Here is a 21,002-nt window from a genome sequence, read left to right as displayed (position 1 = left end):
AAAGATTACATAGATTAGAAGGTATGGGCTTTGTTTGTAAGAGAAACAAAGGCAGATATCTGTCTTTAAAAACAATTACCTTTTCTAGAACCCAACATTTTGATGAGCCATTTTTTCCATTTCTTGAAAATGCATTGTGGTAGCATGAGCTAGGGAAAAAAAAAAGCAAGAAGAATATACATAATAAATTAAGTTCTGATCAAAATACAATTCTAAACCTAGAACATCTTTCAAGACAATGATTAAAAGATATCTCTCTCTGTTTTTCGGTGAATGTTTGTTTAAAATAGTCATTGTGTTGTTTAAGTATAGGTGATTTTCTTTGACCATCTGGCTCCATTGGTTCCCTTTTGGCTGTGGTCAGGTCCCTGAAGACTCATTACCTTTGTGGCTCTCACCTAGGCTGATGAACTCACAAGGGGCTCAGGATGAAATATTTCGCACCACTTAATTGATCTCCCTAACTGGGTGGAGACAACCCTTGGAAGGTCCAGGCCCAGTTAAATGCCATTTCACAGTACTTTTGTCCTTGTGGTTCTAGATGGTTCTCACATGGGAAAAGTATTGGTTTGGCCAAAAGTTTCGTTCGGGTTTTTCCATACCATCTGGCGGAAAAACCTGAACGAACTTTCGGCCAACCAAATAAATGATTAAGGTTGATCAAAGAGCTATTTCGTCTTACTCTATAGGCTCTTATCAAGTCTGTTTCATGTTAGTAGATTATCGTGTCGGGGAGGAAGAAATTTTCCCCTACCCTTCTAGGTTCTTCTGGCTGGTGTAAGAATTAAATCGGCACGAGAAGATTAACAGGAGAAAAACAAAAGTTTAATAGCCTGTACACATGGGAGAGACCTAGGAGAACTGAGTAACTTTCCAGAATGGCCAAAACCCTCACCTGAACTACCGTCTTCAGCTAAAGACAAAAGAGGTGTTGAGGGTAGTGGTCTGGAACTTCAAAGGCTAGGAAGGCAATTGACATGGAGGTAGAAAAGCAAATGTTTGGTAAGTAAAGGTTTGCTGGACCAGGAAGAGACAATGGGACACAGAGTGGGCTCTGATCTCTAGGTCCTGCTGAGTTTCCCTCACCACCACACTCAGCCCATATTCCTGGCAAATGTCTCTGCTGCTAGCTTGCTTCTTGGAACAAGCCCTCTATCTGTTGATACATTATTTTAGGCAGTTAGGGGGAAGGCCAAAGTTTCTTCCTGAGTTTTTTGGGGCCTTGATTGTTTTCACCTCGAAATAATATGCATGCCAAAGAGACAACTTGGGGTGGCAAATTTTGCATCGCTACAATAGAGTACAAGCAGAACATGGGATAATAATACATTCTATGTGTGTATAAAAGCAAGAAGGCATTTAACATTTTACCGACTAGCCAATCCAGTAGACAGCGACCTAGAGGGAGAGGAGAAAGGGGTATGGATGTAACTGTGTGCCCCGGAGAGAGCTGCGGGAGTTGTGAACACACAGGCACTTGCCTAGGAGATCTGATTCGGTTGTCGGCGACTTCCTGGAAGTGGCTAGAAGACTGGGCAAGCAGATGATCTCCAATACTCCGGCTTGGCAGTTTATACGTACAGAAAGCGCGTGTGGCAGCCGTTAGATTCTCCTGAACACCACGGACAGGAACGTGGACTCTGGGGGCAGGTGTGAGTGTCTGCAAAAATGAAGGAGGATGGGGGAGATGGCAGGCACCTCTCTCACAGGCATAAGGGTCAGCCTAGATCATTCCAGTCTCATTTACTTTCACTGAACTTCACCGCACAAGGGAATACAAATTTTTAAGAAAAAGTTTTCCTGAGCGAATTTATAATGTGAGTGGAAGTGAAATGTCGGAGGAACTCTTTAAGTAAGTGTTTGCAGGAACCCCTTCAGTCTTCAGGTATAAAATACACAATGACGGTTATCAAGGTGGTGAGAAATGCACTGAAGGCAACTCCTTTTTAGTTAATTATCAGCCAGATTTTGATTGCTGTTCTATGTGTATGAGAACGTGGGGGAAATGCCATCCCGTAGAAGCCCACTCTCTAAAGCAGACAGGCTCTATTAATTACTTTTTAGAATTTTGTTTTCCTAAAGAAACTATCATTAGGAGAAATACGTTCTTTTGAAATTTGTCCTCACTCCGTAGCATCAACCACTGCACACCCTCCCTGGGCAACAGATGCCTCCTCGGTAACCTGTGCCCAGATCCACTTCTCCCTTGCCTCCGCACATACTCCTTTCTAGTTCGTGCCCTCCCCGCTCCCAAATACATCCCCACCTTCCCGCCATGCTGCTGTTGAGTATTACATAATTTACCATTAAAACATGCAATAGGGCTTCCCTGGTGGCGCAGTGGTTGAGAGTCCGCCTGCCGATGCAGGGGAACACGGGTTCGTGCCCCGGTCCGGGAAGATCCCACATGCTGCAGAGCGGCTGGGCCCGTGAGCCATGGCCGCTGAGCCTGCGTGTCAGGAGCCTGTGCTCCGCAACGGGAGAGGCCACAACAGTTAGAGGCCCGCGTACCGCCAAAAAAAAAAATGCAATATCCATACAATAGCTTATTGTTAAAAATCTGCTTTTGAGGGAGGCTGATGGCCAATTTAGCAAGCAGTGAGACATCAGAATGCGATTCTCATTGTTTTCTGTGACTGACAACAGGGATCCTCTTGGTAAGGGTATGTTCCTTTAACAGTCACCAACATCATTCACCGGCTTTGAAATGAAGATAAATGGGAGATGCAGTCTTTAAAGGACTAAGGTGGGACTGTGGCCTATACTTTAACAGTGTAGCATTTTGAATAAATATCTCAATGACTGATAGTCACTGACTCCAGGTTTGCCATATTCCAAGGTACTGCCTTCAACACAAAGGCTGACAAATTCTCCCAACAAAATTTAATTGGCCTTCATTTAAAAAGCCCTCTGGAGGCACTTTATCATCGTTCAGTCTGTTTGGGTTGTATATACCTGTTCCAGCCCAGTGTGATGGGTAAGGTCTCTCAAAAAACAAAATGAGGAACTATATTGTTAATGAAAAATTTTTGAACCATAAGCAATACGTTCTTCGGTATTGTCACAGAAGCTTAGGTTTCATGTAACTAGGCCAGAGGTTAAAAAAAAAAAGAGAAAAAGGCAGGGAGAGGACATTTCCTTTTGATTCCAACTGCAGTAAATCCTGGACGGTACTTCATTGGAAATTGTGGATCCCAAACAGAATGCAAAAGAAAGGCTTATATCTGAATTAGCAAACTTGCCTTACAAGAACAATTTCTGTTTTCCTTGGGGAGTGTTTCCTGGTTCTCAGGTATTATCTGTCCTTCGGGGATAAAGTAGAAACCTTTTCTTCCCTCAGGGGTAGTGATTAAAGCAAATCTCTGTGTTCACAAATGAAAGGGTGTTTAATCTCCTGCAGGTCTCAAGTAGGAGCTTGTTCGGAGCTGGTAATGGAATTTAAATTGTTCATGCCCTGGGCTTATGAAAGTCTACTTGTTGAAAAGTTAACAAAATTGAAAACGCTGGAAAATAACTTCTACTGGCATCTGTTCATGGAAACTAGAATCATACAAGAAGTAACGTGATGGGCAGCTGAGCGCCAGGCTTCCAGATGATCTCGGTGGATTGGGTAGTTGATAATCTCTGCACCCAGGGAAGTGGCAGGGCAGAGACTGAGGTGGAAGGAAGAAAGGGGCAGTTTCACAAAGTGACTGATCTCTAGTTCATTTGAGACTTGATATGAAAAGAACGAGAGAGCTCCAAATAAAACACCAAGTTGCCCAGAGGGCGGTGAGGCTCAGCTTCTCAGGGCAGGAAGAGCCAACACTCAGGTGGCGCCTCCTGGGGGAGAAGTTGTCCACGTGGTTAATTGGTCTGAGAAAGTGAGAATTTCACATTGAGTGCTCTGTAATTTCTTAATCTTGTGTTTGCTTATTTAATCCTCCAGTTGACATATCTTATTTGCTTTGTCATGGTTCTAATTCTGTGAGTGAGTGTGCAGGGAAACAGGATCCCTGTTTCTATTTCGTTTCTCTGCCTACACACAATCACACACGAACATGCCTGCACGCGGAGGAACACGACACGGATCCAGAGGATTAAAAACAGTTCTAACACGTCGCACTCAGAAATGTTCAAATCTGTAACTGGAGACTGACTGACCTTTGTAAGAAAAATTATGCAGGGGTTAATATCAACAGATATTCACTACCAACAGAGAACATGAGACCGTTAGTCACCAGCCCAGAATGACAGGGCGGTGAGGGCTCCCGGGCCAAAGCATATTTATAGGTAAGATGGGTGAAGCAATTGTTTGTCCCGGTTGCTAGGTGACAGCTTAGGTTAGAGCAAATCCCCTTTTACAGAAGTTTGGGATGTTGACATTGTTAACTTTCTGTAAAATATGGTTTGCCTTCAATTTCCAATTCCTATGGATTAAAAATAAAATAAATTAGTGTAAAATAATGTATTTTCTCTGGAGGCACTTTGACGGTTCTTCTAAACATCTTTGGAAATTGTTATTGCAATATGAGTTCTTAAGGATATGGAAAATCTAAAAAGTGACCAGAAAGGGGTGTGTGTGTGTGTGTGTGTGTGTGTGTGTGTGTACGTGCACATGTGTTTGAGAGGAAACAGCAATAGCTGAAAATACTCTCCAGTGGATTGAGGTCACCCCACAGGAACAAACAAGGGACTGATTTTCCCTATCCCGACAGAAGGATGGATATTCATGGGGTTTCACATTCTGGCCAACTTCACAAGCCCCAGTCCGGTCTCCACGGGTCGCACAGGTGCTCGTGGGTCCATGTGAGAGTAATGTCTACAGAAGGTGCTGGATCCAGGGATCTCCGTGGAGAAGTCAGGCGTTAGGGCCCAAGTTTTGCCAGAAGGAATTCCACACAAAATACTAATTTCCACCTCAGGAAACATTTGATATAAATGAGTCCTATTTCTTGGTTACCTAATTTCGAAGGCAGTTTAATTCTGCATTTCCAAGGAAAAAAAATAAAACTATTCCATGTAAGTGAACGCTGGTTTCCAAACTTTTTAGACTTTTTGCCTATGATGTATTCCTACACATTTATATAAAGGAATACACACTAATTACTGTGATAGGTAATGTATAGAAGCATTCGGCTAAGTGCATTAAAAAAATCAGTAGAAGTCACTAAACTATTTTTGATTTGTTTTTCTTTGTTTGATGTCTGTTCATTGTTTATATCCATTCCTTCATTCGATATTTTATGTGCCTTGTAGAAGTCAAGTTCTGTCAGCTGCTGAAGACAGAGTCGTATCTGTGAATCCGTTCAGGGCATTTAAGTCTCACGAGGTGTCAACATTACAAAGGAAAGTAACTACAGTTGAAAAATTGCTACAAGAGAAAATGATGGGGCTTCCTACTAAAACCATCACCTAAATAGAACTGTTTTTCTAAAAAACACTAATTCTAAAAGATACATGCACCCCAGTGTTCATAGCAGCATATTATTTACAATTGCCAAGATATGGGAGAAACCTAAGTGTCCATCAGCAGATGAATAGATAAAGAAGATGTGGTACATAAAATGGAATATTACTCAGCCTGTAAAAGAGAATTAAATTTTGCCATTTGAAGCAACATGGGTGGACTTGGAGGGTATTATGCTAAGTGAAATAAGTCAGACAGAGAAAGAAAAATACTATGTGTTCTCATATGTGGAATCTAAAAAATACAATCAACTAGTGAATACGACAAAAATGAAACAGATTCACAGATACAGAGAACAAACTAGTGGTTACCAGTGGGGGGGGAGGGGCAACATAGGGGGAGGGGAGTAAGAGGCACAAACTGTCAGGTATAACATAAGCTACAAGGATATATTGTACAACACAGGGACTATAATCAATATTTTATAAGAACTATAAATGGAGTATAACCTTTAAAAATTGGGAATGACTATATTGTACCCCTGTAACATATAATATTGTACATCAACCATACTTCAATAAAAATTAAAAAATAAAGTGAACAAAGTAACAAATGAAACCATTCAGGTACTAAAGACTTAAAAAAAAAAGTGAATAAATTGTCATGCTGATCTCTGTGGAATCTTATTCCATAACTCTTTTTAATAGTTGTTTCTGCCTTACAATTTAAAATATATTCTACAGTTCTGCATTGCCCACCCCCTCCCTGGAAAAATGTAGCCCTTTTTTTTTTTTTTTTTTTTTGCGGTACGCAGGCCTCTCACTGTTGTGGCCTCTCCCGTTGCGGAGCACAGGCTCCAGACGCGCAGGCTCAGCGGCCATGGCTCACGGGCACAGCTGCTCCGCGGCATGTGGGATCTTCCCGGACCGGGGCACGAGCCCGTGTCCTGTGCATCGGCAGGCGGACTCTCAACCACTGTGCCACCAGGGAAGCCCTGTGGCACTTTATTTTGTATTGCAAATGCCAGAAACCAAACTGAAACCAGCTTAAGGTGAAAAAGGGAATGGGCTCCACAAAGAGGACGTCCATGTTTGAATTTGTTTTGGGCTCAGCAGAACCCAGGAACTCAGACCCGACCTTCAGGCTTCGTTTGTGCCCTCTGCCTCCGCCTCACACTCCTCTCCTTCTCTCTCCATCTGCTCCACGATTCCTGTCTCTTGTTGGTAATCATCTCCGCAAATCTAAAGCTGAAGAAATATGTGAAAGGATCTGAGCTTTGATATATTAAAAAATCCCTTTTTTTGCTTTGAAAAATTACTTTCAGTTATAAAAATACCTTCTGACTTTTAGGTTGACTAGTATAAGCTAAAAAGATTTATTATCCCGTAAAGTGTACAATAATGAAAAGAGAGTATCTTATATTCAACAGGATCTCCTCATATATCCAATCCCCAGCTTAGTTTTTGAATGTTTCCCCCCGCCCCCCGCAACAGCCCTAGATTCAATGAAATGTCATTTTGTAAACGTGAATTTCATATATACCACGAGCGAGGGAGAAATCACTTTGGGGTCAGGATAGAGGCTGTGCCTTAGTCATCGCGAAATCCCTGAGGCGGGACTGGTGACAGACAGACAACCGCACTCAGTGCATGGTGATTGAAATGAACGGAGGGGAAATGACACTGAGACACATTATCTGTTCTCTGCCAGGATTCATTTATTTCAGCATAATTTTTGGTTGTGCTCAAAGACGCTTGGGGTGAAAGAGATGTAGCAGGCTGCTGGCACGTGTTCTCTCCTCCAGAATTACCGTCTATTTTTAAAGAGCACCTGGGTGTCACGTTTCTTAGTCTCACAGAGCCCCCTAACGGGGAGAACTGTGTGCTGCACCCTGAAAACCAAGTGCATTCACGGTTCATGTATGGAGCCCTTAAACTGTGCAAAGGCTAATTGGTCTTTGAATATAACACTTAAAGACTGTTTTGTTAAGTAGACTTTTAAAGAAAGAAGGTACACAATCATGTAAAAGAAAAGTACTTTGCTGTACACCTGAAACTAACACAACATTGTAAATTAACTATACTTCAGTGAAAACCGGTTAATAAAAAATTCTTTACCCACTGAACTATAGTGTCATCATTTATTATCATGATTAGTTTGCCATTTTCTTGCATAAATACTGTGCAAGGAAATCACTATGCATATATTAAAAGAGTACATCATTCATGATAGCATCAAAACCCATCGGATTTCTAGGAACAAATGTCCTAAAGGATGCATCACCCTCTACACTAAAAACTATACACAAAAGATAAAAGAAAAAATTATAGTTATGTGTTCATACGTGTGTGTGTGTGTGTATTCAATAGCGTTTATAGTAGGGCTTGAAATATGGTAGCATATGTCTGCAGCTTTGTTTATCTTCTTCAAGATTTCCTTGGCTGTTCTTGGTACTTTAAATTCCCATTTAAATTTTAGGATTAGGCAGCCAATTGGCATTATAAATTCTGATAAGATTTTGAATTTGTAGGTCAAATTGGGGAGAACTGGTATGTTTACAATATGCCAATATGTCTACTCCTTGAACATATTCCTCCATTTACTAAGGTCTTCTTTAGCTTTTCTTAATAATGTTTTGTAGTTTTTAGGGTAGAGATTTATACATCTTTAGTAACATCTATTCCTAGGAATTTGGTGTGTTTTTGATGACATTGTAAATGACATACTTTTAAAAATTTCATTTTTGTAAGTTCCTATGTTATAAATAAATGAAAACTCAACTAAAAAAAAAAGATAGGTATGAAAGAAAAATTTAAAAAATCATTCAGATCTGTTTGACCATGTGGGTTATTTGGTTCATAACAAAACTCACCACTTTTTATTCCTACGTTAAATTACTTAAATCACACAGTTAAATTACTTGAAATCAGTTGGATCCTTTTGGACGTTGCTTTCAAGATGTGTTAGGACCACAGCAGCATTCAGTCTAGGGCTCATTATTCTCTGCTGCTGAGGTAGGACCCTTGTGAGTACTCTACCCGACGTGTGAATTTTGAGGCTTTCCAGTCTAGTCGGTGGGAAGGATTTCCAGGCATCCTTCCCAGCCCTGTGAGCACAGGACTCTGTTCCCTCTCGTCCTTTCCCATGCCTTGTGCCTCACACATGCGCCCTCAGCTGGAGGGTCCAGGGGACCCTGCAGGTGGCCAGTGTTCTCTGTGCAGGCTCTACACCCCACACTCTGTCCCTCCAACTCCAGCCTCTTTGGACTCTCACTTCTGATGCCCAACTCAGGTAGTGGCCAGGACCCACCTGGGGGGCACCTCCCTGCTGTGCGGCCTGACACTTTTTCACTGGGTATTTCTTATTGTAACTCTTAGGATAAGAAACACGTGCCTCAGAATCACCTGGGACACTAATTCAAAAGGCAGGTTTCTGAGGTCACCCCAGGCCTGCTCCATCAGAGTTTCTGGAGTGAGGCCGTGACAGCTGCTGTTGAAACAGTGCCCTGGGGTTCACACACACTTCCCACGTGGGAACTGCCTAACGAGATTACTTTGGCCACATCTAACGTCTATGCCTAATTGTATTCTAGTAGGGTTATGGAGGCAGAAAGAAGGGGTGTTGGCTTCGGATTCTACTGGCAAGCAGAGCTCCCTTCTGTGCCAAAGCGAGGCTGCTTGTCTGAGGGGCTATCTCTCTAATTCTTATTCCCTTAGAACTTCTCGGACTGGTGGAACCAGTAAACAGCTGCTTATCTTGACCATGCCGAGTGTCTTTTGTCAAAAATATGTCCCTCTAGTTTCTCTTAAGGAGAATGTAACTAAACGGAATCTGCCAGGGCCTCCGTTGGGTAGCTTTTCTGGCAAGCTCTGCACAAGCTGCAGATCCTTGGGCAGAACCCATGTGAAAGATGCCATGGCCGTGGGAAGGCTGGGAGGTGTGGCTTCTCACTGGGGACCACGTGAACTGGATTCTCGGAGAGTCTGGGAAGTTGGAGCTGGTGGTCACAAGGGAGGGACTCTTAAGAGGTCCTTATCTCCTGGCTGGAGGGAGGTAGAAAGGAGAGAGAAAACTAGCTGGAAGGAAGGAAGGAAGCAAGCAAGGGTAGAGAGAAGGGAAGGAAAGAAAGGACAGACAGACCCACAAAAGGACCTTACTTCCCTTTGAACCTGGAAAATGCATGTTCTCTCTGAAACTATGGAAGAAAAAAACTAAACCCTGGAATATTCATGCTGAAGCCATTGGTAGCTAATTTTCTCCCTTGAATGAGCTTCAACTAAGAAGACTTACACTCTTTGGTGAAGGACTTGGTAAAGATTCACACTGTTTTTCAGCCTCCTTTTCTGTTTGTTGGGCCTTTCGTTGCACATTGATCAGCGCCAAGGATGGTGGGAAGACAGCCACACACCATGTGAAAGATCTGTTTCCCTAGCATCGTCCAGTATTCACAGGAGATCCTTTCTCTGATTATGTGTTTTCTAGACAGGGCTCTCTAGGAAAACCTAGAGTTTCGTTAGGGAGCAACTCAGAGCCTGTGTGTGTGTGTGTGTGTACACGTGCAGATGTCACTTGTATTAATCGTTGACCAACCATCAAGTATGAATCTTACTTTCCAATAAATATTTGGATTCTGCACAGGAAGTTCTCTTATTTTCCGGAATGGGTAGGTCTTAAATGATGCCGTGTTGATCCTGGTCAATCACACCTCATTCCTCCTGACTCTAGAAAAGAGTGAGGAGATGTCATTGAATTGGTTCTTCCCTTGCAGGGGGCACATGTTTTAAAGGGAAGAGAACTGTGTTGGAAATCAGGAGTCTCCAGTCAGGCTCTGCCCTGAACTAGCTGAGAAAATGTGGGTTTCACTTTCCTTGTCTATAAAAGAAGGGAATTTGAAAAGCTGACATCAATTGGCCCATCTTATTCTAAATTACATAACTGCATTATTCAAATATATGATGTAACTATATTCCCTAAACTGAACTGTGGTGACACAAATTAATGGTAGACTGTATATAATGGAAGACATTAGAAATGTATGTTCCACTGGTCCTCAGAATTAGTCACTGGACAATTTAAAACTATTATGAAACTCCCAGAGAGTGATGGCTAGGTGCATGTTTTATTTAGAGTGTACATGTAGAGTGACACCTCTTCTTTGCCCTTGAATTCGGATTTTCTTCTGAAATCATACATATTTCCATTTAATTTTATTCAGGACAATCTATTCATTTATTTTATCTCAGACGTTTACTACTCTTCCCAAAACCCATTTGGTTAGATAATACTTTCATGACTTACAGGATGCATTTCTCATTTCTGTTTGTGATGGTAACAGTAATTCAGATCTCATTAGAATTGTTCAAGGCGATTTTTAAAAAAATTTGGCCATGCCACACGGCTTGTGGGATTTCAGTTCCCCAACCAGGGACTGAACCCGGGCCACGGCAGTGAAAGTGCTGAGTCCTAACCACTAGACCACCAGGGAACTCCCTAAGGCGATTTTGTTAAAAATAAATATAGGTAACAATGGAATTTTTTGTCCCGAAGTACTGTCACAGGGGGTAACACTTGTATTTTGACTATAGGATGTGAAGTGGGATATACTCGTGTAAGAATGTTACTCATTAAATAGAAAGAATGATTATACATTTAAGTATCCAGGAATTTTAAATCAAGACCATATGTGTGTACATGTATAGCTTTAAGAACAGAAATACATTGATTCTTGTGTACCCAGCACCTAAAAAAGATATAGAATATGACAAATACCCAAGAAGCTCCCACTTGCCATCTCAAGTCTCATTCCCTACACACCCCCATCTTAGGTATCCCTTCTCCTGAATCTTGTTTTTTTTTTTTTAATCATTTCCTTGCTTAAATATCTGTTAGCTTAATGTGATTTTGAGCTTTATATAAATGAAATCATGCTGTGTATGTACCTCTGTGATGTTTTTCTCAACATTATGATCCTGAGGTTCAGGTATAAACATGGAGTTTGAGTTCCTTCATATCCATTCCATCTTTCTTCGTTTTATTTTAAGGGAACTTTATTATTTTTATTTATTTATTTTTGGCTGCGTTGGGTCTTCGTTGCTGCGCGCGGGCTTTCTCTAGCTGCGGCGAGCGGGGGCTACTCTTCGTTGCGGTGCACGGGCTTCTCATTGCGGTGGCTTCTCTTGTTGCAGAGCACAGGGTCTAGGCACATGGGCTTCAGTAGTTGTGGCACGCGGGCTCAGTAGTTGTGACTCGCGGGCTCTAGAGCGCAGGCTCAGTAGTTGGGGCGCACGGGCTTAGTTGCTCTGCCGCATGTGGGATCTTCCTGGACCAGGGCTCGAAGCTGTGTCCCCTGCATTGGCAGGTGGATTCTTAACCACTGCGCCACCAGGGAAGCCCATCTTTCATTTTTGAACACAACTCACTTTATTTGTTCATTATCCTAATGGAAGTATATTTAAAATTTGCTTCAAAATACAAAATGTTCACCCATTCCATTGGAATTGTTAAAATAATAATATACAGTTCCATTATAAGTTTTTCGTTGATTTTTGTTAGAATTATATTTGCCAGACAGGTTAACCAAATCCTTTAATACTACTCAGTATGCACAGAGAGCAGAAATTAAAATCTGTATTTATGTCATACACTGAGCAGTAGAGTAGCCTACCCTTGCCAATTTGTAACAAGCCTATGTTGTTCTAGAAAGGAAGCCACAGTTCAATTTCAGTTTTTAGTCTCCTGTACAAAATCTTTTCCCATTAAGCTGACATACTGGCAAGATTTTGTTACAGATAGTGGCCACTATATGTAACATAAAAACTTAGTGTTTCTTTTAATAGGTCTGGAATCATTCGTAGGATATGCATAGTGCTAGATTTGGTCACCAATGTAAACAGGCTTGCTCAGTGGTTCGAGCGTGGGAAGAGTTAATGAAGGCATAAACTGATAGCTAAACGTCCCCAAAAGTTCATTTCTTACAACAGTCGGGAAATCATTTGGCAAATGTCTACCTCGTGGAGTAGCATCAGCCTGAACACCGGGCAGCTCAGTGACTCTCTGGCAGAGCATTGGTTGAGGCTGATAGAACAAAGAGGAAGGACAAGAACTACTTTTTTTTTTTTTTTTTTTGCTTTTTTAATGCTATTGCACTCGTTTAAATATAACTTAAAATTTATATTATAAAGGGAAATGTATTATTTAATTTACAATTTCCTTGATTTGAAAGTTTATTAAAAAGAAACAGAATCTCAATGTACACAATTTCTGGGTAGTTGAGCATCTAAGGGCCAAAGTAGTTTTAATTTGTCACAGGGCTACTGGAGTTGAATCCAGAGATCAGTCTCACCCTGACACCCTTGCAGTCATAGCTCAGAGGACACTTCACTAACAGTGTGTCCTCTGCTAGACACATTTGTTTAAAAGTATCTGTGTAATAAATGAATTTGGGTATCGTTAATAGAGCTTGTTTGAGCTGGTATATTTATGTGATGAGTTAGGATTGCAGGAGTGGGATTTGAACTTGATGGCATTGTAACTTCAGGAGATGCCCAGTATTTGCATGTCTTCTTCCTGGAGCGTTTGTTACTAGTTTTCAGCTCACTACCATTCCTGTGGGAAGGCGGGGACCCACACACAGCACGTGCCTGGCACACACACCACATCCAGCGCATTCTGTGATGATGATCGGGAAAAGATAGTCTAGACAAATACGGGGTATTGTGAGATCCTGTTGAGTTTGACAGTTTTCTACTGAGTTGACCAACAGAGTCGACCCTTGAACAACCTGGGTTTGAACTGCGTGGGTCCTCTTAGAGTGGATGTTTATCAGTAGTAAATTCTACGGTGCAACAGGGTCTGTCGTTGGCTAAATTTGTGGATGCAGAGGAACCACAGATATGAAGGGCCAACAATAAATTATACATAGGTGGATTAACTGCAGCATCGTACAGGGATCAACTGTGGACCGAAAATGCTTTGTTCATGTTGATGACGAGGACAATGATAAGATTAAAGCCAAGGTTTCTTTAAAAGTACTGTGGCTTTACTACCTTTAAGGTTTAAACCATTTCTGACAATCCCACAAGGCCCTGTATGGTCAGGTTTCTTCCTGCCATCCCAGCTCCCTGCAATGCTGTTCTCTGGTTCGCTCTCCTGCAGCCATACTGGGACCAATGGTGCTTTAGCTCCTTCTCACAACAGGACCTCTTGCACATGCTGTACATTGTTCTGTCTGGAGCCCTTCCAAGCCTTTATGGTAAATAGTGCAAATCCAGATCATAGCCTAAAAGTGACATCTTCAGAGAAGACGCCCCAAAGCCTCCACCCTCTATTTTTCCTTCGTTGTGACCAGATAATCGTGGAGCTCGTTGCTCGCCTTGGCCTGTGATCTTCCTTAGACAGGTGTCTGGCTTGTTCATCTCTGAATTCACATGGCTCTTCCAGAGAGTGTGCCTCCTAGGAGGTGCTCAATGAATATCTGCTAAAGCAATAAATGTTGAGTGAATCATCCACAATTCAGTGAAAAGTTTTGGTTTTCTTTTTCTCTTTTAGCTGGGAAGTTATCAATTCCAAACCAGATGAAAGACCCAGGCTCAGCCACTGTCTTGCAGAATCTTGGATGAATTTCAGCATATTTCTTCAAGAAATGTCTCTGTTTAAACAGCAGAGCCCCGGCAAGGCAAGTTTTCCAGAAAAGGAGAATGATGTGTGTGCTTTAAAATGTGAAATAAACTTGGAAACAAATGAATTAACCTATTTTATCAGCCTGTAAGGGTTCTCCAATTCTGAATATAATACACTACGAACACGTGCCATAAAAACTGATATTAGCGAGGTTCAGAGATGTTAGTGTTGTTAGCACTAGAAAATCCTTAACCTTATATTTTGAAATTGGATTGGATTTCTATTTTATCCGTATTTATGTAGCTTATTAACTAAAATGAATGATGATTTGTCCTCTCAGCCAGACCAAGGATAAAAACATGTTATTAAGAATTTCAGTTTATATTATCTAGGCTGGTTCTCAAGTCAAAGGAACACATAGCCCTTTGAGGGTGTTTTTGGAGGTAACTGAGTCTCACTTTCAGTCTAAAAGGTGGAGATTCTTGTATGCTTTACTTAAGAAAGAAAATCTTTGGCAGAAACATCCACAGTGATTATATAAATGGAATGAGTATTTTCCCAACAAAGATGAAAACCCACGAGGAGAGAGTTGAGTGGTTTGAAAGGGGTTACAAGAAATGCCCACTGTAGGCTTTTTATGTGTAGAGGCAGCTTCCACTGTATCTTGACAGCACGGGTGAGCTACAGAACCATCAATAGACCCCTTCCCTTCCACTGCTATGGAAACGAATGTCCACCTGTAGTTGGAAGGAAGAACTTAGGAATGTCTTCATTTAAAATCCCTCTCTTTGTACCGTGTTACAGGAAATCTGACTTCAATGAGTAATAGAACTATATTCGGACACATTTTGAGCATACTAAAGTTGCAACATTGTATATGGATAAGTTATTTTAATCACTGAAGCTGATTTTTAGAAAAGATATCAACATGGTAGCGGGGTGGGGTGACTTGTGTTTTTGATGCTTATTTTACTGAGATGATTAAACACATTTTTAGAAGATTCTGAACTTAAACTTCTGCATTGGGTTGCATTAATATACCCCAAGTCAATTAACGTAAGAAAACGATGCTACAAATTTAGTGGATAATATGAAATCCCTTCGTGAAACTGAATTCTGGATATAGTAATGCTTTTATTTGTTCTTTTAACTTTTATGGTCTTTCCTCTTCCATTTTGCTATTAGAATTCCGTATTCTTCAAGGATCCCTGATGTTTGAGAAACAGCTCTTAATTTTGTTTTCCTTTTGACTAGTGAATTTATTAACCCTGTGCCAAGAATGAAAAATCAAAGTTAATCTGAATTTTAGACCCCCTTGCTGTTTCTCTTAATCAGTTATTGATCAGAGTTCTGTATCCTTTCCTTGTGTGTCTTTTTGAAATTCCCTTAATGAATTTTTTTGGCTGATCAGTGAAATTTAGTACCATAATTTAAAGGGAAAGCAAAGAAGTAAGATAGTTTATTTTAAATAATAGAGTGTGAAAAAGAAGTGAAGACTTTATGGGAGAATTTTTCTGTCTTGATGTTTTACTTACTTAAAACAACCAAGATTCTTTTGGCTTCAACTGACAGAAAGAATATAATCAAATTTCACTGGTGGAATTTACTTGCATTGGCCGGACAGATATGGTTAGGAAGGAGGATAGTAATGGCCAGTCGATTTATCCCAGCTGCTTATCAGCTGTGCAAATTACTGTTATATTTATGTAAATACCTCTCATTTCTATAACATGTTTTGCTGTGTTTATGAATTTCTGTGGATTTATAGAAACAGTTTGAACCTACAGATTTCATTACCGGGCTGCATTGTTTTCAGCGAGTGACCCTGAGTAAAACAAGTTTCTGGGTACATACTATTCTTCAGGTCTCTTGCATCTGGTAATACAGCTGCAGGCATGATTAATGGGAGATGTTGTTCTCTGTGCCAGACGTTAGCTTCTGGAACCTTCCAAATGATTATCACTTAATGTTAAAGTGGGCTAAGGCTGGTTGAACACAGCAGTCATTAGTCAGATCTAAGTGCAGAGAACACTGTTTGAAAGACATTTGCCATAACATGATAGATGGCATATAGATCAATAATTTTGTGTATATCCTGTGCTCTAAAGTATCTTGATGTTATGTACAACTGTCACATGTTGCTTCTATTATTTTTAGTTTTGTCTCCTGGTCTGCAGTGTATGCACCTTTTTTACGATCTTGGGAAGTTACATTCCTGGGGTTATACTGAGCTATCTACTGTGTAAGTATAGTAGAACATTTTGTCTAATTGATGTGACACATATGGTATCATTTAATGGTCTACAAGACGTTCCACAGTTTAGAAGAGGAGGGATGTGTTCTTGATTATAAAGCAAGTTGATTATTCTTTAATTTCCTGCTGTACAAAGTTTCTCCTTTCTCTAGAGACATGTTGCTATTTCAAAATTATAAGAATAGCTGTCAAAATGCAAGGTTATATATAAGTGATTCATTTTATTTTAAATTATGTCAATAAAGCTGTAAACAAGCTCCACTCTCCACCCCCCACAAATACGTGAGTACTTTTGCCGTTGTGCATGATCTGCGGCTCAAAATATAATTAAAACCACAATGAGACACCATTATATCCCCACCAAAACGGCTGAAATTAAAAATACTGACTATATCAAGTGTTAGCCAGGATATGGTGGGTAGGTAGAATGGTACAACCACTTTGGATAACAGTTTGGTAGTTTTTTAAAAGCTACTATGTGACCGAGGCATTCCACAGCTAGGTGTTCTCCCAAGAGAAGTGAAAGCATACACCTATACAAAGACTTGTCCACAAATGTTCATAGTGGCTTTATTTGTGTTAGCCAAAACCAGAAGACAATTCATATGTCCATCAACAAATAGATGGGTGAACAAACTGTGGTACATCCATACAATGGATTACTACTCAGCACTAAAAAAGTGATGTATGCAACAGTCTGGATGAATCTCAAAATAATTAGATTGGGTGGGAGAAGCCAGGTAAAAAAAAAGACTACATACTGTTTGATTCCATTTATATATAATTCAAACTAATCTTTAGTGACAGAGCACATAAATGGTTGCCTGGGGATGAGGCGGGTAGGGCAGGGAAAGACCAGAGGGAGGGATTAAGAGAAACATGAGGAAACTTTTGGGGGTGGTATGGTCACTATCTTTATCATGATGACAGTTTCTTAGTTGTATGCATATGTCAAAACATCAAATTGTACACTTTAAATATGTGCAGTTTATTGTATGTCAATTGTAGCTCAAAAGTGCTGTAAAAAAAGTTTCGATTTCCTGCTTCTCCTAAAAAATATAAAGATCTGGCCCTGCCGCCTTTAGATGGGGCAGTCGCTCTCCACCCAACCAACCCTCGTATCTCCCTAGTTTTCTCGCACCAGCCTTTAACATTTAGAGATACCTCCTTGTCTTCTAGAGATATTTGAGTTTGCAACTCCTATTTAAAAGGTAAATGGGCACGTGTCCTAACAACAGCAGAGAAATAAACAGTAGGGAATACAACGCCTTTCCTGTGTTGATCTTCATTTCTTTTTGTATTCCTCATGCCTCACACAAAGGGCCAATGGTCAGAGCTCACATCCGTTCTCCCAAGTAGAACTCCTGTGGAATATCAGCCCTTTGATCTGCCTTGTTTAGGAGGGAAAGGAGAAGAGAGCTAGGGAAAGCGAGTCTAATACGGGCAAGGCATTATTCAGATGGTCTGTATTTATCTCATTTATCCTTCCCAGCAACCCCAAGAGATGAGGTTATTATCCCAGTATTACTGACGAGAGGCTAACAGATAGTTAATAACGTTTCTATGGAGAAATGATCATTTAACAAATAAGTAGAGTTGATATTTTAATCCAGGACTGTTGTCGGGAAAGCACGTAACCTTTGTATAAATTTTGAGGGTAAGAGGATTGAAGGGATGGAGTTATCTAATTGCAAGTCTTTGAAAACCATGACTGTTGGGTTGTGTGTATATAGGAGAAAATGGTTTCATTACAGGGGGAAGAATAAAAACTATGGACTTATTTCACAGAGGCGCTTCCTTAAGAAAAAAAACCCAATTTGTCCGTAAGGGAACTGAAATAATTTTGTGACATACTAAGATGTAGCCTTTGGAAAGTAAGGTCACTTTCCTTAAACTCTCTTCCTCCTTATCTTGCAGTACTATGTGCATTTCTGTGTCCATTTTTTAAGTGTAATGATATTGGACAAAAAATATACAACAAAATCAAGTCATTTCTGCTGAAACTAGATTTTGGAATCAGAGAATATATTAACCAGAAGAAACGTGAGAGAGCTGGTAGGTAACGTTTGAATTTTAGATTCCACGCATGAGATGAGACATCAGCTGGCTATTATGAAATCACCTTTAATATATTTCAGGGTGTTTTAGCCTTTCACCACATATTACTACAGAAGCAAATCCCCCCAAAGTAACATAGCTTTTTCCTGTTTTAGGCTTTTATGCTTTTCTCAAACATAAAACAAATCGCCTTTTTAATCCAAATTGTCAGGGGAGAGAGAAAAGGCTTCAACACTTCTGTATTTGCTACTTATCATTTATTTTCTCTAAATCGTTTTCTTTGGGAGTAGACGGTTGCAAATAACAAATGACACAGGTAGGGCTGTGTGTGGGAGCCCTGTAAGAGGGGGCCAGTAGAACGGGAAGGAAAAGAAAATAGGGGGAAGACTAATGTGCTCCTTGTTCACTTTTTAACTTGGCTTGTGACCTTACAGATTCTCAAACTACAGGGAGCATCGGAATTGTCTGAAGAGCTTATTAAAGCTTAGATTGCGGGGCCCATACCCCAGAGTTTCTGATTCAGCTGGTCTAGGGGAGGGCCTGGGGATTTGCCTTTCTAAAAGTCCAGGGGCCACACTATGAGGACCACTGATATGGACCATTTCCCTCGGAAACCAAACAGTTGCAAATACGTGTACCTTGTTATGTGCAAACATTTAATTACGTGGAGGCGTTGGAGAATATGAGGAAGGTGGGATAAGGATATCTAATGGGTAAAATACACGCTGTCTAAGCTGGCCAGGAAACTGAAAGCTTCCAAATTTTTTCCCAACAGAAGCAGATAAAGAAAAAAGTCACAAAGATGACAGTGAATTAGACTTTTCAGCTCTCTGTCCTAAGGTATTTTTTGTTTAGTTTTCAATTTGTTCCTGTGTGGTTTGACTGTAAATTTATCTAAATGTACCAAAACTGGAATGATATTCTTAATAGACTCCTCCTGTTTCTCTAAGATGATTGAACAATATCGAAAGGAAAATGTTTCAAAAGATTCCCCACAGAAGTTTGAAATGTGTCACTGGTATTTATATTAACACAGATTAGCCTGACCGTTGCCGCCAAAGAGTTGTCTGTGTCTGACACAGATGTGTCCGAGGTCTCCTGGACTGACAATGGGACCTTCAACCTTTCAGAAGGATACACTCCACAGACGGACACTTCTGACGGTATGCTCACACTCCTAGATGCTCTGATTTGTATAATTATGAGTGCGTGCAAAGGTATTTAATCTGTCAACTGCTGACTGGATAAACAAGGTGTGGTACATCTGCACAATGGAATCTCACTTGGCTATAAAAATGAAGTACTCACGTTTGCTACAACATGGTTGAACCTTAAACACGTTATGCTAAAGTGGAGGAAGCCAGACACACAAGTCCACACCTTGGGTAACTCCATTTCTATGAAATGTCCAGAATAGGCAAATCGTGCAGAAGGAAAATAGGTTAGTGGCTGCCAGCGGCTGGGGGAAGAGGGAATGGTGGGTGACTGGTAATTAATATGTTTCTTTAGGATGATGAGACTGTTCTAGAATTAGATGGTGGTGATGTTGAACAGCTTTGTGAATATATTAAAAAACACTTAATCATATACTTTAAAAGGGTAAGTTTTATAGTATATGAATTATATCTCAAAAGCTATTTTTTTGAAGAGTATGAGAAAAACATCTAAGCTAATCAATGTCCAAATCTGCCTTTATTTTGAAAACAAACAATTGACAATGAAAAAACTTAACTTCTGGACTATCTGGTGGCATTGTTTATAGCAGTAATGGGACGGGGGAGGAGAGAAGCTAATCCCATATATCCAGGGCTAGTCCTTATTAAGAGGGACTGAAGCATGGGGGGCAAGTTTCCCAAATCCAAAGCTGATTTCAGGGTTTCTCATATACTTTTTTTTTTTAACTAACTTGTTTTTCTTCCAAGTTAGTTTAAAAAAAAAAAAGCTTTCTTATCTTTTATAATTAGGTTAAGTACAATTTAAAATGAAATTTGAGACAAGTCTTGTGCAATAACTTTCGCTAGCCTCATTGGATTATTTCAAGTCATTTTAACAATATACTGAAAATATAAGCAGGTTATAATGGAGGATTATGAATAAATTATTTTATATGTGTCTTTATAAGCAAGAACACACTTTCTTTTTCTAGAGGAAGGAAGAAGGCTGTGTAGTGTTGAAAAAATACAGGTTTGGAGATTGGGAGACCCAAGTGTAGCCTTGCTTTTGTCATTAACTTTATTGTATGACCTTGAACAGGTGACATGATTTCTGTGGATCTCAATTTCCTCATCTTTAAAGTGCATTAGAACAAGAGGGTCACTGAAGTCCTCTCAAGCTCTACAAGCTGTACATACCTACAAGACCAGTAAAACAAACCCTTTGTCCTTAAGCATCCTATCTCAGATTTACACAACAAAGGGAGCAACAATAATGGAACCCATATAGAAGGCTTTCATTAATTAACTTGAAGATTCCAAAGAGTTACTGAAGGATTTTCTGTGAAAAGTGAAAAACAATGAAATCACTGTCTGCCTACTAACCTGACATTGCTTTCAAATGTCCCAAATCTTAAAGCGTTCCTGTATATATTCAGGACCTATATTTTGCTAAAACGGTATGGTTAATTTCAGCTATATTCATGGAAAGCTAAATGTTTCCATAAGCTCTTAGGTTGAATATGGAATA

At 40.3% G+C, this 21,002-nt stretch overlaps 1 protein-coding gene across 2 annotated transcripts in view; it reads left to right on the top strand.

The window, feature by feature from the left end:
* The window catches only part of RETREG1 (reticulophagy regulator 1), a 122,986-nt gene that overhangs the window by 99,118 nt on the left and 2,866 nt on the right, over positions 1-21,002 (top strand). For both annotated transcript variants that reach the window (XM_079916361.1, XM_079916362.1), the window contains 5 exons: positions 13,937-14,063; positions 16,166-16,250; positions 18,180-18,317; positions 19,096-19,160; positions 19,357-19,483. In XM_079916361.1, the coding sequence (XP_079772487.1) occupies positions 13,937-14,063; positions 16,166-16,250; positions 18,180-18,317; positions 19,096-19,160; positions 19,357-19,483 (542 nt within the window). The remainder of the gene's footprint in view (positions 1-13,936; positions 14,064-16,165; positions 16,251-18,179; positions 18,318-19,095; positions 19,161-19,356; positions 19,484-21,002) is intronic.

The sequence above is a fragment of the Stenella coeruleoalba genome (genome assembly GCF_951394435.1).
Source record: "Stenella coeruleoalba genome assembly, chromosome: 3".
In the NCBI taxonomy this organism is placed as follows: Eukaryota; Metazoa; Chordata; class Mammalia; order Artiodactyla; family Delphinidae; genus Stenella; species Stenella coeruleoalba.
This window is presented reverse-complemented; position numbering and strand designations above follow the sequence as displayed.